The sequence below is a fragment of the Plasmodium sp. gorilla clade G2 genome (assembly GCF_900097015.1).
Source record: "Plasmodium sp. gorilla clade G2 genome assembly, chromosome: 10".
NCBI classification, from domain to species: Eukaryota; Apicomplexa; class Aconoidasida; order Haemosporida; family Plasmodiidae; genus Plasmodium; species Plasmodium adleri (nom. inval.).
Window position 1 is genome coordinate 687,895 of NC_041702.1, and position 27,638 is coordinate 715,532.

Sequence of the window (27,638 nt, forward strand, 5' to 3'; positions counted from 1 at the left end):
TTTTTTTTTTTTTTTTTTTTTGCTTTTTTCTTTTTATCATTATAAAAAATAAAAAACATAAGAGATTTTGAAAAAATTGAAAAATTAAAAAATTTTCTATAATTACATCTTTTTAAAAAAAAATTAAAATTTTAAAAACTGGTTTACTTCCATTTGTAAAATATATATTATACATATATAATATATATATAATACTTATAATTTAATAAATTTAAAAAAATATATATTTATATATATATTTATATATATTTATTCTTTTATTATTTATATATTCCTATTTTAAATATAAATATTCCATATAAGTTTTTTTTTAAAAAATGGCAAAAAAATCAAAAAAGAGTGCGGGAGATAATATTAACGCAAAATTACAACTTGTTATGAAATCTGGGAAATATCAATTCGGAAGAAAATCATGTTTAAAGGCTTTAAGAACAGGAAAAGGTATATTAAAAAAAAAAAAAAAAAAAAAAAAAATAAAGTATAAATGAATATATTATATATATATATATATATATATATATTTAAATATATGTAATATTTAAGCTTATTTTTTTGGACCACATATATATATATATATATATATATATTATGTATATATTATTATATGTTTGGTTATATATTTATCATTTGTGTTTTTTATTTTATTTTTTAGGCAAACTTGTTATTGTAAGTAGTAACTGCCCAGCTATTCAAAGAAGTGTAATTGAATATTATGCTATGCTTTCAAAATGTGGAGTTCATGATTATCATGGAGATAACAACGATTTAGGTACTGCATGTGGTAAATTATTTCGTATCAGTTGCTTAGTTATAACAGATGTTGGAGATTCTGATATCATAAAGACCAATGAATAAATTATCATATTATATATATATATATATATATATATATATTTGTAATATTCTCAAAAGAATGGAAACACTCGAAATAATAAAATATTAAATATATATGTATAAATAAATATTTCATGTTATTTTTTTTTTTAAATTAAAAATATTATATATATATATATATATATATATATATATATATTTATATATTTATGTATATGTATTAATATTTATATAATTCATTTATAAAAAATTTATATAACTTATTTATATACTTTGTGAATTTTTTTTTTTTTTTTTTTTTTTTTTAATAAACAAAATATAAGTGCTCCAAGGAAAAAAAAACATTATTAGAATTATTTTAATTTAAATGAAAAAAAAAAAATATACATACATATATAATATATATATATATATATAATATATATATATGAAATGGTTGTAACACCTATGTGTATCACATAAAAATATATTATTTATAGAATATTCTTATAATATCTTCTTGTTTCTTTAACAAAATAAATAATATTAATATAGATCTTTTTTTTTTTAAATGTTTATAAAGCTTTGCAATATATGTCTACATTTGGATGTTCCATAATGTATACATAAAAAGTGTTATAGAATTGCTCAAAAAAAAAAAATAAAATAAAATAAAATAAAAAATATATAAATATATATATATATATATATATAATTAAATCATTTAATTTATTTATTCACATATTTTTTCTTTCATTTTGGACTCCACATTCCCAAACGAGTACCAAATAAAACTTTCAGATATTTCTGTCGATTGATTTTTATTCGCTGTTCGACCTTTTTCAATATTTCATTTATTATTAATATGACTACATTGAATATAACCATTAGGGTTATTAAAACGGTATCAGGATACTGACATAAGGAAGGAAAAAAAAAAAAAACATGTTGTATATATGTAAATGTATAAATAAATAAATAAATAAATAAATATATATATATATATATATATATATATATATATATTTGTTGTCTCGTCTTTTTTTTTTTTTTTTTTTTTTTTTTTTCTTTATGTACAAGCTACTAAATATTTATAAACACATATTTTTTTATTACCTGCTTCAAAAACTCCAAAGGAAGCATATATATTCTAAACAGCACGTAAAGAAAACTTAAAACAAGAAATAAAAACAAACACGAAAAATACGTCTTGGAATTTTGAACGCAACTTAATTTGTAAAGTGGTTCAAATCTTAAAAGAAAAACGATAAAAAATAAATAATATATATAAATATATATATATTAATTCATATTTATGTATGAACATATATTTTATTTATGCTTTTGGCTAGACAAATTATTATACATAAATTATGAACAGTTCAGAATATTTTAATATATATATATATATATTTTTTTTTTTTTTTTTTTTTTTTTTTTTTTTTTTACTTATCGCTGTTTGATAGAGAGGAAACGAAAAAAAAAAGTGAAAAATAAAAGAAGAAAAAAATTTGAGATTGTTTAATCATTGTATCAACCATATTCACGTTGTCCATATTTTCATTTTTAAAGAAACTATAAATTAATAATTGGCACTTGTAAAAGGATCCAACTGAAGAAAAACAAAACAGGAACATAAATACATACATACATATATATATATATATATATATGGATAACTTATAAGATAATATGTCCAAATAAAATACAATATAAGAATATTCACTTATGCGCAAAATACAAAAATATATTTATTAATTTTTATTTTTTTTCTTAATTACGTAAATATATATTATCATTGCAGTAGTAATTTATGTCCTTCAAGAAAGTTCTTTTCAAATCATGACTCATATTATAAGTATTAAAGGATCCCGAAATTATATAATTTCTGACAAAATTTTTGTTTATCAGTTGTAAGTAATAGCACGATAGGATGATGGAGAAAACGAGCATAGGTATCCATTTTATCAAAAAAAAAATCTGACCAAAATTAAAAAGGTAATATAAAAAAAAAAAAAAAATATATATATAAATAAATATACATATACATATATATATTTATATTTAAATCTTTTATGACAATACCATCTTTTTTGTTAAGAACTGTTTTGATATAACTTTGTCTGGTATGTCGTTCATAATGGTTGAGTTATTATTATTTCGCAACAAACATATCGATAGCATGGGTATGATTAACAAAATAAATAAAAGATAATCAACAACCTAACGATAAAAATATAAATGTATATATATATATATATATATATATATATATAAATTTATATATATTTTATTATATTTTATTTTTTTATTTACCGATATGAATGGAGGTAGGAAAAAGATTGATATTATAAATACTAAAAAAGATAAATATGAATAGTAAAAGTAAAAAAAAAATATCATTAAAGACACATTTTTTTTGTGAATTCTTGAACTCTTTAATAACTTATAAACCAATTCCATCACATTTTGAGATAAATCTGAAAAAATAAAAAAAATAAAATAATATTAAATGGTATCATGGTTTGTTTTTTTTGTTTAACATATATATATAAATATATATATATATTTATATATTTATGTTATATTATTTTTTATATTGCTAGAACATACCCAAACAGTTTTTCTCAAGAATTAAGTTGCATGGGAAACTATTTATAAAAGATGAGTATAACATCAAGGGGTTGTTTTTTGATGAATTATTTTCAAAAGGGTTTGTCTTTTCTTTTTTGCCATAACAATCTCTGTATAGTTCAAATGTATACATATATAAATAAAAATATATATACATATATATGTGAATAAATGTTTCCTATATTATCATTTCATTTTATTTTATTTATATGTTTATACTTGCAAATATTATTAAAAGGTAATAATACAGATATTGAATAATTACACAAATTGTAAAGTTCAAAGTTACTACAGTTCAAACTATTTCCTACACATGTTATTATTTCATTGTTTTCCTAATAGGGGAAAAAAAAAATAAATAAATATAAATATATATATATATATTTATATATATGCATAATCATTTATATGTGGATCAATATGTTAACATTATGGACATTAATATCATTCCTATCATATCAATATTTAATTCTTCATACCAACAAAATCTTTATCATCTCAGCTGTGTTAAACTGATTGCACCCTGAATAAGACGAAACACGCAACGGAATATCATCAACCTAATATAATAAAAATATATATATATATATATTTATATTTATATTCATCTTTATTTATTTATTTATTTATTTATTTATTTATTTATTTATTTTTATTGTTTTATTTTATATTTTAACCTCTTTTATGTGTGTCTTTATATTATTTATTCCACTCGGAATGACAACTTTGCCGTCTCTGTTTTTGAAGCTGGGCCTGAAAAAAATTAAAAAAAAAATTAATTCAAATGAAAATATAAATATAAATAAAAATATAAATAGACTTATTTATAAACAAATTAATACATAAAAAAACACACACATATATATATATATATTATTTTTCCATTTAATGGTTTTTTTTATTACTTATCATTAAGGCTCAATGAGATGGATGTATTCCAATTTGTTTCCATACCAAGCAAGTTGGCTACATTCCTAGTATTTATTTGGTCAGTCTTACTAAAATGTACAAACCTTATTCCGGCCTATGAAAAAAAAAAAAAGAAAAGAAATTTATTTATTTATTTATTTATTTTTTATATAATATAATTCATTATCTATAAATATTTCATTATTCCATGTTGTATATAAAAAAAAATATTTTTTTTTTACATCGTAAAAATCATTTATCCTGGTTTGAATTTCGTTGTTCGTCAAAAGTTTGACCGCAGAGTTTCCTATGAAACGTCAAAAAAAACGAGATGAACATATATATATATATATATATATATATATATATAAATTCATTTATTTTTCCCTTTATCATTTAATATACAATTATTACACATTCATATTATTTATATATTACCAATAAATATAGTTGTAGATAACAAATGAGATAAAAACTTTTCGTTTTCTTTTATTGGAAATGGTTTTTCATTATAAAAGTTTTTGATATTATACACCTTCTTTTTATTAATCGTTATGATATAAATATTTTTGCTAAAATTTTCTTTTAAATAAGTTACTTCGTCTGAACTCAGTGGCCTGTAGGCAAAGCAGATGCTTTCAATGCCTGAAAGAAAATAATATAAATATATATATATATATTTACATAGATATATTTATTTATTTATATATTCCATATGACACACAAAATGAATTTTTATATCATACTATATAATAACATATTGAATATTAAACAAGATATTTATGTGTACTACAACATATAAAAAAAATACATTATGTTTTATAACCTGATGAAATCCATTGCATATTTAAAATTCTCAAAACTTTTTTCTTTCTTCTTTTTAATTTTTTTATTGCCTTCCCATCGTAGTAAAACATGCATTTATTAACCAAAGCTTCAAGTTGTCCCTACATGAGAAGATAAAAAAAAAAAAAAAAAAAAATTATATTTCAATATGTAATACTACAAATGTATATATATATATATATATATATATATATATATATATATATATATTTATATATATGTATACATATTTGTTTTTATGCAGACACATAAAATGACATATCTGAGCTTCATATTTATTACCTTGAGAAACATGTGATATTTCTCCTTTTTCTTTTCATGGAAAATAAATATGAAAACAAAATTATCTCTAGATATTAAATTATCATAAATATTTATTCCCAATGAATTATCATTTACGTCGTAAGGTATTTCATTTTCTGAAATATCTATCTTTTTATGCTTTCTTATCTCTGAGTTTTTTCTCTTATACAATTCGTAATCGCTTTTGTTTTCAATACAAAAAAAAAGCCTACACAAAAATAAAAATAAAAAAAATATAATATAAAAAATAACTAAATAAAATAAAAACATAACATAATAATATCATCCTCATAATACAAATATATATTTATTTTTCTTACATGTGAAAGACAAATTTGTTGTAAGGAAATGAAATATTTCCAATATCACACATACAAATGTATAAGTAACTATAATCACATTGGTTCATATAATTCAAAATGTTATTCTTAAATTCGTCTAGTACCCTATATATGGACATAAAAAAAAAAAAAATATATATATACATATATTCATATATATATATATATTTATGTATGTATTCCTTTATATTGATTACCTAAGATATTTGGGTATTTGCGTATAATACGATAACAAGAATAAAGAATGCAATAGCTTAATATTTTTTATACGTTGATAAGCATACATACTTTTATTATCCATAAATATATCAATAACTGTTAATAGATAATTATAATTCTTTGGAAATTTTTTTACCCCATTATTTATAGAAACATCTTTCTTATTATTTAAACTGTTATAAATACATATTTCTTTAATGCTATGATTAGTATTTACAAGAATTCCGCTATTGTCCAAAAAACATAGGACTGAGCAATCACTTAAAATATTTAAATAGCACTTGTCAATTTTTACACCCTTAAAAATAGGAATAAATAAATAAATAAATATATACATATATATATTAACAATTATAAAATTTTATTTCGTAATAATTTCCATACATATATATATATATATATATATATATATTTTACCCGGATAATCAAGGATAATATATTCCTCAAGGTATAAAACAGTCCTATCTTCTTTTTGTCCACATAAGACGAACTATCATCAGTTGTAGATGAAAAGTCAAATGAGGAAGATAAATTACTTTTTTCATAATTTGATATGTCGTTAAAATAATTCTCATATACCATATTTAGGGAAGAGCAATAGCCATAAATTAATTCAGAAAAAATTCTACACAAATGTGGTACATACATAAATATATAAATATATATATATTATTATATATTTTTATGTATGTATTTATTTATATATACTCTTTTTTTTTTTTTTTTTTGTTTATATCCTTTATTTAACCTGTGAAAAAAGGGAAGGATTGTAATGGACATTAAAACAATATAAATTAAAAAATAAATTATGACAAAGTCAGGAACTTCTATGATTTTTTTTATATCCAGGTAGCTAAATGGGATAAAGAAAAAAAAAAAAAAAAAAAAAAAAAAAAAAAAAAAAATATATATAAATAAATAAACAACAAAATTACAATAAGGAAAAATATATACATATATATATATTTATTTATTTATATTTATTTACTATATTATTGCCAGAATGGTAGATATACAAAAAAGGAACATCCACGTGTACACATAAAATTTGTGTATACGATCTGTAAGTATAACGTTTCTTAAATTTTCCTTATTTTTTGCACTACGATTATTATCTATATTATCATGGATATATTTTCTTATCATTGAAATGGACACATTGTCAAAAGACACAAAAGAGTATAAGTGAAATGATGGCATATATACTCTCTTCTCATCTCTGGAATATTTTGTTAATAAGTTCATGTTAATTTTATTTTTGTCCATGGGCAGAAACACCTCGTGTTTTTGATATTCCTTCCCATAAACTAAAAAAAAAAAAAAAAAATTCACACACACAAACACATATATATATATATATCATATATTACAAATACTGCAAATTACACAATAATTTACCTTTATCAGTGATATTATACTCTATGCAATTACAAGGAATTAAATCCCCTGCGCGCAACAAAAAAATATCCTGCTTTATAAGCTATCAAAAAAAAAAAAAAAATATATGTATAGGTATCATACATATATATTTAATGGTATTAAAAATGAGAGTCATTAAAATCAATTTTTCACTCCAAAAAAAAAAAAAAAAAAAAAAATATGCACAAATATATATATATATATTTATTTATATATTTTTTATCCCATTTGTACCAGATTTGGAGGTAACAGTTCCCATCGCTGATTTCTCCAAATAAAAATAAAATCAACATTGGATAAATAATTAAAAGGATAGTCTTCCTTTTTTCCCTTTGCAAAACTTTTTGATGACAAAAATTTTTTGGCTTGATTTATTTTATTTAAAAATTCATTGTTCTATTAAAATGAAAAAAATATATTTTTTTAGGATATACATATATATGTGTGTATATATATAAATTCATGTGTGTGTCTGACTTTATCTTTTCATATATCTTACTTGAGATTTTTCAATTTCGTAATAAAGAAATGTAAATAACAATAACAACGATGATAGGAATAAAATCAAGGCACTCAAATAGTGAGTGCTTATAATATCACCATCTAAAACATAAGTAATATGAAAAAAAAAAATATATATATATATATATATATATATATTTATTTATTTATTTATTTTCATTTATGTATGTGTATATTTGTGTGTTATATATGAAGGCCTACCCTTTGGTAAGCCCTATATCTCTACATATAAAATATATAAATTTATATATTTTTTTTTCCCCTTACCTTTTAAAAATATGAGTCCTATTAACAATGGTATTAAAAAAAGAGATATAAGAAAACCTTCCGTTTTATATAAATATTCAAAAAAAAAAATTTTTTTTATTTTCTTTTGGTATTCGTCTGTTAAGTTCTATAGTCCAAATGAAAAAATATAAATATATATATTTATTTATTTATGAGTACTTTTGTGTGTATTTATTTATATGTTACATCATTTAATTAATTAATTTATATATTTATTTTTGTCGGTGTAGAAATAAACCAACAAATGTATTAACAACAATGTTAACATATTATATATTTATGCAATTAAAAAAAAAAAAAAAAAAAAAAAAATATATTATATAACATATCATATGTATAAAAATAAATCACATAAATATATATATATATATATATATATATATATATATCATACCCGTAGCTCAGTTTTTATAAGATTGCAAAAATATGCATCGTCTATTAAATCCATAGCTTTATTCATTTCATTATTTAACATTGATTGTAAGTACTAATATAATACAATATAATAAAAAAAAAATAAAAAAAAAGGAAACATATGAAATAAATTATTTTCTTTTATTGCTCTATATGCACACCTTAATTCTTCATTTTAAAAACTAAGCAAAGATAAAATAAAATAAAATAAAATAAAAGAAAATAGAAAATAGAAAAATGAAAGAAAGAAAAAAAAAAGGGTCCCTTTAAGAAAGTGTGCATGAGAGAATACATTTTATAAAAGAACAAAAAAAAAAAAAAAAAAAAAAAAAAAAAGGAAAATAAGAAAAGAAAAAAAAAAAAAATAATAAAATAAATAAATAAATAAAATAAGGGCATATATATATATATATATATATATATATATATATATATATATATATGTAAATATGATCACATATATAAATATATATATATATATATATATTATACTTTTTCTGATATGCATAATATATATATATATATATTTATTAATATTCCCCTTCCTATGTTCATATGCAATTATAATTATATTTATTTTTTTAAAAAAAAAAATAATAATGAAAAATAATATTAATTTGTATATATATATATATATTTATATATTTATTTATTTATAATGATTATTTGATTTTTTTTATTATTTCATTTAAATAATATAACTCGGAAGAATTTACTTCTTTTTTATAAAATATTATTTATTTATTTATTTGAAATAAAATATTTTTGGTAAATTTTATCTATGTTAATCTATCCGTTGTCTTTATTACAAAATGGAGATAATATAAAATATATATATATATGTATAATATGTTTATATGTATATATTTATTTTTTGTTTTTTTTTTTTTTTTGTTGTCATTTTTTTTTTTTTGTCCTATTAAAGGTAAAGTAGGTATTTTTATCCCCCTTTTTGTGTATTAAAAAAATGTATATATATATATATATATTTATTTTGAAGAATATTTTTAGCTCATATTGTTATATATAAATATTTTTATATATACTTCCGTTGCGTATTAATCCACCTTTCCGCCTTTTTTTTTTATTTTTATATATTTTATTTTATTTTTATTTTTTAAAATATGTCAAACAATAAAATTGAATTTTATGAACAATCGTTGGAGGAGAATAAAAAGAAGGAACCTTTTTCAGATTTAGAAATGTATATGAACGATGAAAATTTGTGTTATGTTTCAACAAATAAATTATATGATATACAAAACAAAAATGATATGATAACTAAAAATAAAGAAACGTATAATAATATGAATGTTATATATAATAAAAATGAGGAGAGAATAAAAGATGAATCAATACATTTCAATGATCATGTTAATAATGGTGTGGACACGGGTTTTTTTTATAATGAATGTAGGAATAGAACATATAATAATAATAATAATATGCATAATAATAATAATATACATAATAATAATAATAATAATATACATAATAATAATAATATACATAATAATAATAATATACATAATAATAATAATATACATAATAACAATAATGGTGAGAAGAATAATTCCTTTTATAACTGTTTTAATGGTAAGAGTGATATAAATAAAGATAATGGTGTATCCGTTAGTCCATATAGCAATAATATATACATGAAAAATGAAGATAATGAAGACCATAAAGATGATGAAGAGGAAGATAAAAATGAATCGACAACAAATTCAATTGATAAAATTTTAAGAAATATTCAAGATGACATTTTATTCAAAAGTAATGATAGCAAAACGTTGGAACATTCTTTTAAATATAATTTATTTGAAGAATATAATTATCCTCATACACATAGAGAGAAAGAGGAAAACATGTATGAACCTAAAGAAGACATAAATAAAAAAAAAAAAAAAAATGATACAAATCAATTTATATATAATAATGATTACACACATGATGAAAATATGTATAAGGCATACATCTGGTATGACAAGAAAAAATATCTTTTTTTATGGAATAAAAATATAAATGCTGAAGATATGAAAGAGAATCTTCTGACCTTTTGCAAGAAACTTACAAGAGAACATTTTTATCTTGTACTTATAGAAAAAATATCATATGAATATAATAATAGTTATCTTGAAATATATGAAGATGATAATTTAAAAAATAAAAATTTAGATATAGAAAATATTGAAAAAGAAAAAGATTCTATATTATCATGTGAAGGTAACCATAATATTATAACCTTCCCTTATGATGACAAGAAAATAATGTACTATAAAAAAATAAGTGATCATATATATAATTATAATTGTTTTGATAAAATTAAAAATGATAAGGAATATTTAATAATTAATCATAAAATGAAAGATATTAAAAAAAATGAAACAACTACAGTAAATAACATATTAGAAAACAAAACGTTTGATGACAAAACATTTGATGACAAAAAATTTGATGACAAAACATTTGATGACAAAACATTTGATGACAAAACATTTGATGACAACAAATTGGAAGATCCTCTAAAATTTGCAGAAGTACTTAGAGCTATTGAATATACAAAAGAAGGTTGTAATTTATTAAAGCTGACCGTTTTTAATATTCCTCATTTAAGATATTTTTTTGTTAGTAAAGATCTAAATTATATCAAGTGGTATTCATCTAGAAAACTAGATGATCAATGTAAGATTTATTTTAATGATATAAATAGTTTAGAAATAAATTATAAAAATAATAAATTATTTGAACATTATAAAATAGATATTTTAAAAAAATTATCCTTTTGTATTGTTTATAATAATGAAAAAAAAAAAATTATTTTAACATGCAAAAGTTTTTGTGAATTTCATTACTGGTTAACAGCTATCAGGGCTTTGATGTTTAAATCTAGGAAGCTAAAAATTAGTCGAAATATTTTATTTTCTCATTTGAATGATTCCTTTTTTATATCAGAACAAGATGATATCCTCAATAAAAGGGATAGTCATAAAGATATAAATGATAGAAAACATGGAGAACATATAAATTCTATTTTTCATGACAAATGTTGTAATAACATAGTTATAATTAATAATGAACAAAACAAATGCAATAATACATCTTTTTATAAAAACAAGGATAAAGAAAATAACACTTATACATCCTATGAACAGAAAATTAGAACATTATATGCATGTGATAAACAAAATTGTGAAAATACTAATATGATGCAATTAAAATCATTTCATCTTTATAAATTAATATCTTTTCCAGATTATAATATTTATCAAATTAAAACAAAGTTTTATTTATTAAAGGAAAAATTTTATAAATATAAAATATTAATAGAGCAGTCTTTAGATGACTTTATTATAAAAACAGAAAGAGGAAATACAAATAAATATAATGTTATGAATATTACACAAGATACTGATAAAATTGTAGGAAGAAATATATCAAATGTGGAATATATAAATGTGTACAGAAATAATAAACAAGAAGAAGATAATGACTACATAAATGCGAATGATCATATAAATATTTATAGATATAATAACACAAAAAGTAATAAAAATAAACGTGTGCAGATAAATAAAAATATATATGAAGAAGATATTTATAATTATGATTATTATAATGAATCAAATATATTAAATTCTTCAAAATTAAAAGAAAAAAAAAATAAAAATAAAAATAATAATAAAAATAAAAATAATATACATTTTCCAAATGAAGATCATATTGTTAATATATATGATCATATAAATACATCATATCCTAATGAAGAAGATTCTGATCATTTCAAATTATTTTTAATTATTAAAATATTTAATAAGATAAGTAATAAATTAAAAGACATACAAAAAAATATTTTCCATGTTGTTCAACTTATTGATATGGAAAAGTTAGACCAAAATAAAAATCAACAAACAAATTTATTTTCATTTGATAATCTTTTAAAATATAGTACAGATATATATAAAGTATTACAAGAAAAATTTTTACACAATGAAAATAAAGAAATTATAGGACAACAAAAAGATCTATGTAACTTGAATAATGAACAAGCACACAAGGAAATAAATATGCATAATATGAAAAAGCTAACAAAAATGAAATATATAAATAATAATAAAAGAAACAACAACAATAATAATAATGATGATGATGATAATAATAATAATAATAGTAATAATAATAATGATGATAATGATAATATTTATAATGCAACTTTTGATGGTAATACAAAAAAAGACATAACAAATTATAATCAACAAACACTTATTCATACTTATGAACATAATAATTTATTATTATCAAATGGGAAGAAAAAAGAATATGTTAATAAAAAAAAAAAATTAATTCATCATATTCTCTTCCAATTGTGGATGTGTGAAGTAGAACTTGGAAATATTGATGATATTTATACTGTATATATCAATAATATAAAGAAACAAAATAATAACAGTAATATAAATAATTTTCTTATCAATTTAGATACCTCTAAATTTATAAATTCCATATCCTCACAATTATCTGCAACCATATTGAAATATATTAATTTATGAATTCGCTATTTAAAGATAAGAAAATATAACTATATTAATAATCATACATTTATGCATAAAATATAATGTTATTTATTTTGTTCATCTAATATGAATGTGTATGTACATGTATTATATTATAACAAAAAAATAAAAAAATAAAAAAAAAAAAAAAAAACATAAAAAATAATGTTTCTAAAATATTAACATTGTGATCAATATATATTGATATATATATGTGTATTTTTTTATTTTTTTATTTTTTATTTTTTTATTTTTTTTTTAATTGCATCAATTTGATATATATAACTGATACACTTTATCAAATTCTATAATGTGCATATTTATTTGGTTATGAAGATATTCTATAAGTTCTCCTTTATGAAAATATGTAAAAAAAAAATGAGAATTACATTTTTCTAATTCATTAAGAATTTTTTTCTTTTTTTTTAAATACTCAATATATTCTTCATTTAATGATAAGTCATACTCCTTATAAGTAACAGCTGTGGATTTAGATTCCATACTTCCAATATTTTTAATAATATCTTTCTTTATGTTATCCATTATATTTTCCTTGTCGATTACTTTCTCATCCATTTCATTTACCACCTTTGTGTGTTCTCCTTTTTCAAGAAAAGTATCCTGACAATCCATATTTAATTTTTCATTCATATAACAATTAAGTATATCCATTTTATCTTTTATATTGTCATCAGAATTATTTTCATCCTTTTGATTTATATCTTTATCTATTTTTGGTATGACCTCATTTTGAATAAAACGATCTTGAATTAATTTTTCATTTTTAATATTATTACCATCATTAGGATCTTCTTCCTCCCGCTCCTCCTCATTAATATTATTATTATTATTATTATTATTATTATTATTATCATTAATATTATCATTATTATTATCATTAATATTATCATTATTATTTGGAGTGTTCTTTTTATCTATCATATTTACATTTACATTTACATTTATACTTTCGTTTTGTTTTTTTTTTAAATATTTTTCCTCCATACTTTTATAACATTTATACAATTTTTTTATTTTTTTTATAGTGGAAACAAGAGAATTGTCACAATCATAAATACGTTCATAATGTGATCTCATAAGAGTATTTAATTGTTGTCCAATATTAACTAGCTTTATTTTATTTTTATTTTTACTTTTATCGACAGTTGTAATTAATGATAACAAATCAGATATCTCATGTATAATTAATGCAAATGAAGAACCTTTATATTTATTTATATTGTTACTATCACTCTGCATAATATTTTCATAAACCATTGGTAAATTTATTTTGTTACATATATTAATATTATCCTTTCTATATTCACCATTTTCAATATTTTCAACATTTTCAACATTTTCAAAATTTTTGTCTATTTGTTTATCATTAGTACCTTTTTCTTTACATAATAAATTTTCACACATATTATTATTCTGAACATTATCTTCTATTTTATACATATCATTATATTCCATATATTTATTACAATTAAGAAGAATTCTTTTACTATCCTTAAGTGTTTTCACTGCATTACAATCTTTATCTTTTATAAAATCATCTTCTCCTTCTTCTTGTATATCTTCAGAAAAATTATTTTTTCTTTTCCTTTTTCTTTTCAATTTTATTTCATCAATATTATTCACATGTGTAATGTTTTCTACAACATTATTATTATTATTGTAATTATTAATTGTAATGTTATTGTTAAGAATAATATTATTATCACATATGATCTTATTATCACATATGATATTATTATCACATATGATATTATTATCACATATAATATTATTATCACATATAATATTATTATCACATAAAATTTTATTATCATCTACTATATGATTTTCATTTTGATCATGTATTATATCTTTTTCATTTTTTTCACATTCCATATCCTTTTCATTTATTTTCTCATCTACACAAACCCGAAAAGATAACACATCTTTATTTTGATCATCAACTTCTATTTCATAATCCCTTTCCAACTGTATCTTTTCATCATTAATATCTGCTTTTATTTCATTATTGCTATTTTTTTTTTCGATTTCCTTCAAATAGTCATTTACAATTTCTTTATTCTGTTCCATATTTAAACAATCGTCATTCAAACTTTTTTCGTGGTGTGTGTTCTCTGTTTCTTGCACACAATTATCTCCCAATAAACTATTCGTATTTTTTTTTTTTTTTTGCTCAGTCTTGTTATGTTTTTGCCTATTTTTATTAACACCCTTTTTGTGATTTTTATTATTTTGGCTATTTATGCTATTTTGGCTATTTATGCTATTTTGGCTACCTATACTATTTTGGCTATTTATACTATTTTGTCTATTTATATCATTTTGGCTATTTATATCATTTTGGCTATTTATATCATTTTGGCTATTTATACTATTTTGTCTATTTATATCATTTTGGCTACCTATACTATTTTGTCTACCTATACTATTTTGTCTATTTATACTATTTTGTCTATTTATATCATTTTGGCTATTTATATCATTTTGGCTATTTATACTATTTTGTCTATTTATATCATTTTGTCTATTTATATCATTTTGTCTATTTATATCATTTTGTCTATTTATATCATTTTGGCTACCTATACTATTTTGTCTATTTATACTATTTTGTTTATTTATACTATTATCCATTTTGTCATATAACAAATCAGTAGCATTGTTTTCAATACATTTTTCCTTAGAAACGTTTTCCAGAATATCAGAATTTTTTGGTTCATTTCTTTTGGGCCTATTTGAATGTGCGATATCTTTTTGTCGTTCAGATTTGTACATGCTGAAAAAAAGACTTATCTATTTATCTTTCTTTCTTACTTTCTTTCTTACTTTCTTTCTTACTTTCTTTCTATGTAATTGTGTGGTTTAATAAGTCATATAAGTTAAATGAACTTAAGTGGATATATGATAAGAACATATATAAAAGTGTGTATACATTATATTATATACATATATATTAAATATTAATTTATATGTATATATTATTTTAATTATATTTCCAAAAAAAAACAAAAAAAACACATAAAAAAATAAAAAAATTTAAGAGTATGTTCTTATTTTTATTTATATATTTATTTATTTATTATTATTATTATTTTTTTTAATAATTATTAATATAATAAATAAATATAAACCTTTATTTTTATTTTAATTTTTTTTTTTTGATGAATAAGATATTTCTGGAAATTAATTAATAAAGTTCAATTTGTATGATTATTTCTTATAAGAATACTAGTGCACATAATTTAACGAAAAAATAAAAAAATAAAAAATAAAAAAAAATAAAAAATAAAAAATAAAAAAATAAAAAAATAAAAAAAATACATAAATGTAAATAATATATATATAATATATATATTTTATATTTTGTGAACAAATCAAAAAAAAAAAATCTTAGGATACAAAATGTATTACAACCATATGTGTACACATACAAATATAATATTTATTTGTTTTAGATCAAAATATATATATTTTTATTTAAAAAAAAAAAAAAAAAAAAAAAAAAAGAGAAAAATATCAAAATAGCAAAAGATTGGTAAAAATATATATATATATATATATAATTACATTTTTCATATGCTGATGTTTATATAATTTTCTTGATGAATATTTTTTATATGTTGATAAAGATTATAATCAAGAAATTGATTACTTATTGTTGCTGAACCTAGACAATGATAATAAATTGTATTTTGCTTTGTATGTGAATTTGTGGTTGTATTATTTATAGGATTATTATATTTCTTTAGATTCGTAATATATTTTACTTTATTATTTTTTATAATAAAAGGAAAATAAAAGGTGATAATTTGTCCTGGTGAAAAGCCATTATCTTTTTGTTTCACTTTTAAATATGCTGTATTATTTGAAGAAGAAAATTTAATTTTTGCTTTTTTTATTTGTTCACTATTTCTAATTTTAACAAAAATTGTTATTTCATCAAGTGGAATATTATTTAGTTTTTTTTTATTTTTTTGTTGAATATTATTATAAACATTATATGTATCATTGGTTTTGTATTTATTATTTATATTATTATTATTTATATTATTATTATTTATATTATTATTATTTATTATTTTTTTTTTTTCAAGTTGCTTTTTTATACATACAGGTAATTTCCCCTGTATCCATTTAATATTATTTAATTTACATTTTGTTCTTATATGTGTAAATAAATCTTGGTCATAATTTTTAGTAAGATATATAAAATTATGAAGAATATTTGTGGATATATCTTTTTTTATTTTTTTATATACTACAATCCATTGAAAAGAAGAAATGACATTTTTTACATGTTTCTTTTTGTGTCCATTAATATTTATCATTTTTTGATTATATAGATTATGAAGATAATTAGTTACATTTTTATGTTGACCAATAGCATATAAATGTATATCTGAATTTATATCCAATATAGTTTTATCATCTAAATTGATAAGATAATTTATATAACGAAGGTTCATTTGTGGCATGAATTTTTCTTTAAATTTTTTTAAGTCAGAGGGTGCTGTTAGATCTATTAAAAGTTTTTTTTTATTATTATTATTTAATTTAAACATATTATTTTCAGTTTTTACAAAATATTTTTGTAACAAAGATTGCATATCTATGTTACCAAATAAACAGAGACCTTTTGTTTCCTTAGAATTATAATTGTTTATATTATTATCTTTCATATATTGTTTGACATCGGTTTTTTTATATAAAGATAAAGGGAATATAAATTTGGATAATTGTTTTTCATTAAAGGATGATAAGAAAAATGTTTGATCTTTTTTTTTATCACTACTAACTAATAATTTATAGAAATATTTTTTATTCTTTTTATAGTTACTTTTTACTTTATCTTTATTTATATTATCTAAACATTTATTAATATTTCCTTTCTTTTTTGTTATATATACATCATTATTAAACATATTGTTTGGATTATTTTTATCATTAGTTCTTATCATAGCATAATGTCCAGTGGATATATAATCATAATTAAATAATTTTTGTTTGCTTCCATAATTATATTTTTGTTTATAAATACTTTTTATTACTTTTAAAAAAAAATTATATTTAATTTTTTGATTACACATAATATCAGGATTTGGAACTTTTCCATCTGCATAAAAAAATAACATTGGAACAAGCACTTGATCAAAATATTCTTCATTAATATTAATAATAAATAAATTTCTTTTATTATTTTTACATATATCTTTTACATATTTTATATCATTCTTACTACAGTCTGCATTTGTAAAATTAAAAAAATAATTATCAACAAGAAATTTTTTTTTCTCTAATAGATGTAAAGCCATTAATGAATCCACACCACCACTTAACATATGTGCTATTCTTGGATATGTAAATAATTTCATGGTCTCTTTATTTTTTTTTTCTTTCTCCACAAGAGATGATTCATTATAAATCATCTTCTTATCATCATCATCATCATTGTCGTTGTTGTTATAGCATAACATTTCATTTTTACAATACATATTTTTTTGGATATCTTCTTCTTTCATATTTTTTTTTTCTTTTTTTTTTATTTTTAAATGATAACACTTCAAAATGGTGTGTATGTATTCATATATATAATTAATAATATGATATACATTAAAATGTAGATCAAACACCTCTTTCAATTTTACAAGTATCTCTTTTATTTCGAGATTTAAAAAAGTAGATAAATGTATTTTATTTATATGCTTTAAAATTATATAAAGAAAACAATATAATATTAAATTATCACTATAAGCATCAATCGTAATAATTAATTTTTTCTCTTTCAAATATTTATCATTCAACAAATTTTTAATAGCATCGATTTTTTTATCAACTGGTTCAATATTCTTTATATTATCATTGTATATGACAAAAAAATTGTCCAAATTTTTTTCATCTTCTATAAGGTTATCTCTCTTTATAGGATCATAATAATTATTACTTTCACCATATATTTTATTGTCACCATATTTTTCATTGTCACCATATTTTTTATTGTCACAATATTTTTCATTATCACCATATTTTTTATTGTCACCATATTTTTCATTGTCACCATATATTTTATTGTCACCATATTTTTCATTGTCACAATATTTTTCATTGTCACCATATATTTTATTGTCACCATATTTTTCATTGTCACCATAATTTTTATTTTTTATATCATCCTTTCTTTGTTGGTCTCCATCAAATTGTATATCTATAGCCATAAATAAATTTTCATCGCATCTATTAACGTACCTATAAAATATATCTTTTCTGACTTGATTAATATAAAAATTTTTATTACCCTTATTAAATTCATCTATCTTTTTATTCTTATAAGCTTTATTCACTTTTAAAATAGGAGGGAAATAATTTTTCTTAGATAATGGACTACATTGTTCTATAAGATAATTTATTTTTTTTTCTTTATCTTTTAAATTATTTGCTTCTTTGCATATCTTTTCAATATCATGTAGGATGTTTTTATTACCTAAAGGGGGTAATACATTATTATTATTAAAAATATTATTATTAAAAATATTATTATTAAAAATATTATTATTATCAATATTATTATTATCAATATTATTATTAAAATTATTATTATTATCAATATTATTATTATCAATATTATTATTATCAATATTATTATTATTATTATCCTTTATATTATGATTAAGGCTGAAGGTACGCGTATTATTCCTATCAACTACATTATAATATATATATTTTTTTTTTCTACATGACACTAAATAATTATTTATAAAACTTTTTATTTTTATCTTTTTATCATAAGGTTGTGTGACCTTTATATTTTTGCAAAATGATATGTATAAAAAAAATAAAGAAATAAAATAAAACGTCAAACAATAAAAGAACATCAAATTGGAAACAAAAAAGGAAATTATCAAATAATAAGATAATGTAAAAGGAATATAAAAATATTATATATTTAAAAAAAAAAAAAAAAAAAAAAAAAAATTAACATCACAGGGAAAATATTATATATATATAATATATATATAATATATATAATTATATATTTATATATATATATATATATTTATTTATATATTCATATATATTGATCGATTGAATGCTTTAACCTACACAAATTCTAGTTTGTATTTATATATATCAATTTATTTCTTCATCGAAAAAATAAAATCATAAGATAATAAAAAAAATATGCTTATATATATTTAAATAATTCAGAAATTATTTGTAGAGAAAAGTTTGAAAAAAAAAAAAAAATTTAATTTTTATATTTAATAATAATATTAAGAAAATGTAAGTAAAATAAATAAATAAAATATATATATATATATAATATGAGTGACAAAAAAGGAGAAAAGAAGAAAAAAAAAAAAAAAAAAAAAAGAAAATGTGTATAAACACATAATGAAGTATTATATATGTATATAAAATAAATACCACATAAATATATATATATATATATATATATATATATATTTATTTATTTATGTGTAGGCTTTTTCTTTTACATTAAAAAAAAATAATAATAAAATACAAACATTATTAAAAATATAAAGACATATTTATTAGTAGCCTGTTTTATGTATCCACAAAACATGTTTTTTTTTCATATATTCTAAGAAAAAAAAAAAAAAAAAAAAAAAAACTAAAACTAAAAATGAAAATAAATAAAATATATATATATATATATTATATATATAGGATAAACATAAAAACAAAAATAAATTTAAACATACAAATTAACATAATAATAAAATAAATAATATATATAAATATATTCATATTGACACTATTATATTCGTAGTCGAATTAAATAATAATAAAAAAAAAAAAAAGACGGTTTATAAAAAAAAAAAAAAAAAATTACATTATCTTTGTAAAACAAGAAAATGGTATATACATAAATATATATATATATATATATATATATGTATATATATATATGTATATATTTATATGTATACATTTATATATTTATATAATTTATCCTAGACAACTTTCACAACTATATTCCATATATAAATATCCATCTTCATCTTTATACATTTCATATAGATCTTGCATTAATAATCCTGTTTTAGGCACTATATTATTTACAAATAAATATATAGTTCTCTCTCTAAATAACTTCATGTTATTTCCATATGCACTTTGATTTATATGTTGATGTAATATAAATTTAAATTCTCCAACTAACATATTCATAGGTACTAGAAACTTCTTTTTCTCAATTATTGGTAAATTAGATCTATTAGCTCTTTCACATACTACAGGTATACGATTAGGATATTTCGAACGTATTTTATGAGTCTCTGCAACTCTATTCTCAAAAGATACTTCTTCTTTCAATGAAGGCATTATATATAAAAATAAAAATACAATGATATATATATATAAATAAATATATGATATGTTTTATTATATCATATGACAAAAGGGTCATAATATAACATTAATGTAATTCTTAAAAAATCTCACAAAAAATATATATTCATGTGTACACAAAAAAATAAAAATAAAAATAAAAAAATATATATTAACGTTAGGAAATATTATCATATAACATAAATTTTTAAACAGCACATATATATATATACAAACATATATATATTATTATATGTATGTGTTTTTTTTTTTTTTTTTTTTTTTTTTTTTTTTTAATTTTGTGTGCTTGATATCACGGACAAGCTCATATTATATATGAATTATTTTAAGTATAACATATAAACAAAAACAAAAAATAATATATAATAAATAATAAATAGGTACCATATATATATATATATATATATATATATATTTATTTATTTATTTATATAATACGTTTCTCTTTAATTACTGTTTTATTTTTCTATACAACAACAATTCTTAAAATAACTCTGTTCTTAATCTTTAATATATATATATTATATATATATGTAATTAAGGGGTGTAAGGGATTTTATTAAATTTCTTAATTTCCTTATTTTCTTATAGTATTAAAAAATGTATATATCACAATATAAAAAATAAATGGTAGGTAATATAATCTATTACCATAAGGATGTTTTAAAACATCACTTTATAAAACAAATTAATAAATAAATATAAATATATATACATATATATAAATATATATATATATATATATTTAAATGTGTTCACCTTTTATTTTTTCCCCTTCACCTATTTTTTTTTTTTTTTTCATTATACTTTTTAATTATAAATATATAAAAAAATTAATAATAACATGAATAAAATCTATATATATATATATATATATATATTTTTAAAAAGATATTATACAAAATGAAAAATAAATTTTAAAAAATAAAATCATAATATATAATATATATATAATATATATTATATATTACATATATTTTTTTTTTAATGTACATTTATATATACAATATAATATTATATTAATATTATTGTTACATAAATATAAAAATTTAACAAGAAATATAATATATATATAATATATAATATATAACCTATAAAAAAAAATATATATATTTATATATATATAATACCATATAGTATATTATAATTTTTTTTTTTTTTTCATTTATATAAACATTTTTTATATAAATTTTTTCAAGTGCAAAAAGAAAAAGTGAAAAAATAAAGAACTTTCAATTTATAATATATATATATATATATATATATATATATATTTTTTTTTTTTTTTTATTTATAAACACTTAGAAAGGTGTGAAATTCATATATTAAAAAATTTTTAAACCATATACACAACAATCAATGTTGTTGTTGATAGAAATATAAAAAATATAATATATATATATATAATATATATAATATTTTTTTATGTTTAAATTGTCTGCATATAGTACATAAATATAGTAATATGTACTCTAGCATTTAAACAATTATATATATATATATTAAACAAATGTTGAAAAGATAAATAAATTTTTATAATGTTCTATATAATTAAAATAAATCTAATTACCATAAAATTTTCATTTATTGTATATATTTGTTTGGTTTTTTTTTTTTTATTTTTTTTTTTTCATTGATTTGAAGGGTAATGAATGTGTGCAAAAAAAAAAAAAAAATAAAATAAATAATTATATATATATCTATATATATATATATATAATTTTACATATGTGTAATAAAAAAGACTGAATGATATTTATTTTATTATATTTATAAAAAACGTCCATATAACATTTCTTTATTATCATATGGTTGTAAATTATAACATAGACAACATATATATATATATCCAAATGTATAACAAAAAAAAAAAAAATAAAATAAAAAAATAAAAAAAATAATAAATATAATAATATTAATCTATTATATTTATTATAATTAATTCTTTACAACATTTTTATGTTCCTTTGTTTTTCTCCTTCTCATGTATTTTTTCTTTTTCGATTTGTACTTATTAAACTTTTTTGTAAAGTCTTTCTTCACATTTTTATTACCCCCTAAAAAAAAAAAAAAAAATATACATATATTATAAATATATATATATATATATATATATATATTATATATTTATAACATCTTTAATTTTCAGATTAACATTTTTTTTTATATTTCAATTATTTGATTTATTATTTTTTATTTTTACCTTTTTCCTTATTTTTTTTTTTGAAGGAACTTTTTTCATTATGGCTATACCCCTTCTTCTCTTTGTCGTCCTGCACTTTTTCGACAATAATTTGTCTGTCCTATAAAAACAAAAAAAAAAAAATAGATACATATGTATATATATATATATATATATATATATATTTTTTTATGTCTTACATTTATTGTATATCCATTAAATTGTTGTATGGCCTTTTTCACAGCACTTCGGTTCTCAAATAAAATAAATGCTGTACCCTAAAAATACAAAAAAAAAAAAATTATTAAATATATATATATATATATATATATATTTATATATTTATATATATATTATCTCACCGTTGACATACTCGTTAAGGTGTCTCTCAATATTCTAACACCTACACACAAAAAAAAGAAATAATAATAAACATGTACATATATATATATATATATATATATATTTTTTTTTTTTTTTTTTTTTTTTTTTCTTGTACCCTTTATTGTATCCACACCCTTCATAATTTCATACAAGTCTTTCTCATTTAATTTCTTGCATAGATTTTTAATACATATAGATTTCTTCCTACTGAATGATTTGTTATCTCCAAATTTATTAACCCTTAAAACATAACCTTCGTATATCGTGCCCTTAAAAATATAAATAAATATAAATAAATATAAATGAATATACATATATATATATATATACAATTTTATATATATTTACATTTCTTTCCAGTAAAAGAGGAACATCTTTCTCATCCTTCAAAGTCACTAATGCGTTTTTATTATCCTTTACATCCTAAACATATAATAAAATAAAATGAATGTAACTATATAATTGCCATCATAATATATACGAATAAATATGTTACATATACAAATTTTTTTTAATACCGTAAATTTTTTACGCAAGACTCCCAGCCTTTTCTTATCTGCGTATTTTTCTTCTAAAGGTAAGGATCGAAAACGTACCTAAGAAGTTTAAATAAATAAAAATAAAGTGATACAAAAAATATGATATAAATAAATAAATACATATATATATATATATATATATATATATTATATCCTTTTGATAGTACCGTTTCTACAATTGATTTTTCTATTTTTAAAATTTTCAATAATTTAGAAATTGACACATCTTTTAATGGTACATTTCCAACAAAAACTGTCCTCTTATTTCTTTCCACAATTTCGTCTATAAATAAAAAATATATAATCATATATCACATATATATATATATATATATATATATATATATATGTGTGTCCTTTTTATGTTTAATTTTTTGTTACCTTCATTCATTGCCTTTCTTTTTTTTTCTTTTTTGGAAGGAAACTTATCTTTTTTCGTTTTTTTCTCTTTCTTCGATATTTCATCATCAACTTTTTCCTCATCTTTTTTGGTATCTGAAAAAGATAAAATAAAATATAAGTATATAATTATATATTAATAAATATTAAAACCATATTTTATTATTATTATTTTTTTTATTATTATTACCTAAAATATTTACTTCTTCATTGTTATTTAAAAAATCTATAACAGCGCTTATTTGGTTTTCATTATCTGCGTCTATTTGTGATGTTGTCATGTTGACTATATTGAAATCGTCCCGTTTATTTATTTATTTATTTTATAATTTTTTTTCTTTTTTTTTTTAAAAAAATTGCTATATTTTTTTATAATTCGTCATTCTTTGGAAATCATTATAAGTTAATTGTATAAATAAATATATATTATATATATTATTAATCTTATGATGTAATATATTATATTTTCTTTTTTTTTTTAATTCATTAAATTTTACTACATTAAGATATAAAATATAATATATAAATGTATATTATATATATATATAATTTTTATTATGGGGAATAAAGTTTTAAAATAATAAAATAAATAAATAAAAAAAAAAAAAAAAAAAAAAAAACTACGCATTATAAATATATATAATATATATAATATATATAATATTATATTTATGTATAGGCTTAATTTATTCTATAAGTACTTAACACGGTGACGTTATATTATTATAATATATATATATATATATATATATTTATATATATTTATATATTTTTTATACCTATATAACAAATAAACTTCAAAAGGATAAATATATAAACATTATAATATATTTTAATTTTTTTTTTCGTATTCCTTATATTTTAGTTTTATGTTAAATATTGCCAAAAAATAAAATAAAATAAAATAAAATAAAACGTTGCTTGTATAATATATATATATATTATATTATATATATATAATCGTATATTTTTATGTTGTATAGAAAATGTATTAAATTAAAGTGATAAAGATATAAAATAAATATGGAAGAAAAAAATATATTATAAACAAATGAATATAATTATATATAATATATAAACAAAAATAATGTTTATATATTTTTTTATACTCCTTTATTATTAATTCTTGTCCTTATCTGCATAAGGATCTTGGACAACTATAAGTGTATAATCCTTATCAGGGGCAATCATTATTTCATGCTTTTTTGATCGTAAACGTAAAAAGTTTATATCATTCTTTAAAATAAGAAATAAAATATAATATAATATAATAAAATAAAATGATTAAATATAAAACTTTGTATAAGAAAATTACATGAAACCTTATATATATATATATATATATATATATATTCCTTTATATAAAAATAAATTTTTTTTTTTTTTTTCTTTTCATAAATATTAAAATACCTGAGGATCTAATTCTCTAATAACATCCCTAGCTTTTTTAGATAGTTGTGTTAATAATGAAGCATGTAAGTCTGACTGTTGCTGATCAAATGTACTCTTTATTATTAACCCTTCACTGTTTACAACTAATATTCCTATAACTCCTTTATGATTTTTAATACGATTCAATATTTCTTCTGCTTCACTCTGATAATAATATAAAACAAATTATAGGTACACACAATATGTATATATGAACACAACATATATATATATATATATATATATATTTGTAAAGAAAAATATAAAAAAAAAATGACACAAGGATAAAAAAACAAATATATACATATTATATATATATGTAATTACATTTTATGTATCATTTAATATTACCATTATTTGTTTGTTGGCTTTTTTTTTTTTTTTTCTATATATTATTTTACGATATCTTATTTTTTTATTTGTATCTGTTTTATATAGCTGACACAAACTTTCAATATTTCAAATAAAAAATGAATGTAGGAACATTTTATTTTCGAATATGGTTTATTAGAAATGTGTTATTAATTAATAACAGACAAGATATAATACGTAAATGTTACCAATAAATTTTTTTTTTTTATTCATTAATAATAATATATATATATATATATATATTATATTATTATTAAAAAATATAAAACTATAATAATTATTATAATATAGATTCCTCTTTTTTTTTTTTTTAAATATATATATGTATATTTTCATATGTGTGCAATTTTTATGACGTAAAGTGTGTGATCATCCAATTTTTTTTTTTTTTTTATTTTTTAGAAAAAAAAATGTATGAACTGTTCATAATATTTTTATTCTTTTATAAAAAAAATGCATGAACTGTTCATAATATATGTATATAATATATATGTATTTTTTTTTTTTTTTTATACATTAAGAAATATACATATATATATTATATACATATGTGCCATACAGAACTATACCTTATTTTAATAACTTCCCTTTTTTTCTTAATCCTTTACCTTTAAATATAAAATAAATATGTCAACATTTATAATTTATAAAAAAGAAGAAAATAATCAATATATCCTTG

The 27,638-nt window shown here is 18.1% G+C and overlaps 8 protein-coding genes across 8 annotated transcripts; 2 read left to right on the forward strand and 6 right to left on the reverse strand.

Moving 5' to 3' along the window:
- Nucleotides 1-317: 317 nt before the first annotated feature.
- On the forward strand, nucleotides 318-855 carry PADL01_1017800 (60S ribosomal protein L30e, putative; the record flags this gene model as incomplete). The annotated part of the gene is made up of 2 exons (XM_028682242.1): nucleotides 318-441; nucleotides 653-855. 2 exons carry the CDS (start codon nucleotides 318-320, stop codon nucleotides 853-855), a joined length of 327 nt encoding a protein of 108 aa, XP_028538539.1.
- A 711-nt stretch (nucleotides 856-1,566) lies between these two features.
- On the reverse strand, nucleotides 1,567-8,754 carry PADL01_1017900 (conserved Plasmodium membrane protein, unknown function; the record flags this gene model as incomplete). Its single annotated transcript, XM_028682243.1, has 25 exons — nucleotides 1,567-1,728; nucleotides 1,930-2,065; nucleotides 2,263-2,425; nucleotides 2,595-2,793; nucleotides 2,899-3,032; nucleotides 3,126-3,293; nucleotides 3,427-3,557; nucleotides 3,667-3,782; nucleotides 3,927-4,007; nucleotides 4,125-4,200; nucleotides 4,353-4,471; nucleotides 4,599-4,663; nucleotides 4,795-5,001; nucleotides 5,183-5,303; nucleotides 5,485-5,713; nucleotides 5,826-5,951; nucleotides 6,044-6,363; nucleotides 6,483-6,690; nucleotides 6,814-6,918; nucleotides 7,054-7,372; nucleotides 7,464-7,545; nucleotides 7,719-7,880; nucleotides 7,984-8,087; nucleotides 8,274-8,400; nucleotides 8,689-8,754. The coding sequence occupies 25 exons, from the start codon at nucleotides 8,752-8,754 to the stop codon at nucleotides 1,567-1,569; spliced, it is 3,726 nt and encodes a 1,241-aa protein (XP_028538540.1).
- A 1,078-nt stretch (nucleotides 8,755-9,832) lies between these two features.
- Nucleotides 9,833-13,258, forward strand: PADL01_1018000 (conserved Plasmodium protein, unknown function; the record flags this gene model as incomplete). The annotated part of the gene is made up of 1 exon (XM_028682244.1): nucleotides 9,833-13,258. The coding sequence occupies one exon, from the start codon at nucleotides 9,833-9,835 to the stop codon at nucleotides 13,256-13,258; it is 3,426 nt and encodes a 1,141-aa protein (XP_028538541.1).
- A 270-nt stretch (nucleotides 13,259-13,528) lies between these two features.
- On the reverse strand, nucleotides 13,529-16,057 carry PADL01_1018100 (conserved Plasmodium protein, unknown function; the record flags this gene model as incomplete). Its single annotated transcript, XM_028682245.1, has 1 exon — nucleotides 13,529-16,057. The coding sequence occupies one exon, from the start codon at nucleotides 16,055-16,057 to the stop codon at nucleotides 13,529-13,531; it is 2,529 nt and encodes an 842-aa protein (XP_028538542.1).
- Nucleotides 16,058-16,854: 797 nt separating this feature from the next.
- PADL01_1018200 (tRNA methyltransferase, putative) lies at nucleotides 16,855-20,151 on the reverse strand (the record flags this gene model as incomplete). The annotated part of the gene is made up of 1 exon (XM_028682246.1): nucleotides 16,855-20,151. The coding sequence occupies one exon, from the start codon at nucleotides 20,149-20,151 to the stop codon at nucleotides 16,855-16,857; it is 3,297 nt and encodes a 1,098-aa protein (XP_028538543.1).
- A 1,099-nt stretch (nucleotides 20,152-21,250) lies between these two features.
- PADL01_1018300 (autophagy-related protein 8) lies at nucleotides 21,251-21,625 on the reverse strand (the record flags this gene model as incomplete). Its single annotated transcript, XM_028682247.1, has 1 exon — nucleotides 21,251-21,625. The coding sequence occupies one exon, from the start codon at nucleotides 21,623-21,625 to the stop codon at nucleotides 21,251-21,253; it is 375 nt and encodes a 124-aa protein (XP_028538544.1).
- A 1,965-nt stretch (nucleotides 21,626-23,590) lies between these two features.
- PADL01_1018400 (large subunit rRNA processing RRM protein, putative) lies at nucleotides 23,591-25,437 on the reverse strand (the record flags this gene model as incomplete). Its single annotated transcript, XM_028682249.1, has 10 exons — nucleotides 23,591-23,709; nucleotides 23,856-23,955; nucleotides 24,035-24,112; nucleotides 24,197-24,237; nucleotides 24,334-24,487; nucleotides 24,567-24,641; nucleotides 24,737-24,814; nucleotides 24,925-25,040; nucleotides 25,139-25,252; nucleotides 25,347-25,437. 10 exons carry the CDS (start codon nucleotides 25,435-25,437, stop codon nucleotides 23,591-23,593), a joined length of 966 nt encoding a protein of 321 aa, XP_028538545.1.
- An 838-nt stretch (nucleotides 25,438-26,275) lies between these two features.
- PADL01_1018500 (flagellar outer arm dynein-associated protein, putative) lies at nucleotides 26,276-26,941 on the reverse strand (the record flags this gene model as incomplete). Its single annotated transcript, XM_028682250.1, has 3 exons — nucleotides 26,276-26,392; nucleotides 26,567-26,752; nucleotides 26,939-26,941. The coding sequence occupies 3 exons, from the start codon at nucleotides 26,939-26,941 to the stop codon at nucleotides 26,276-26,278; spliced, it is 306 nt and encodes a 101-aa protein (XP_028538546.1).
- Nucleotides 26,942-27,638: the final 697 nt, after the last annotated feature.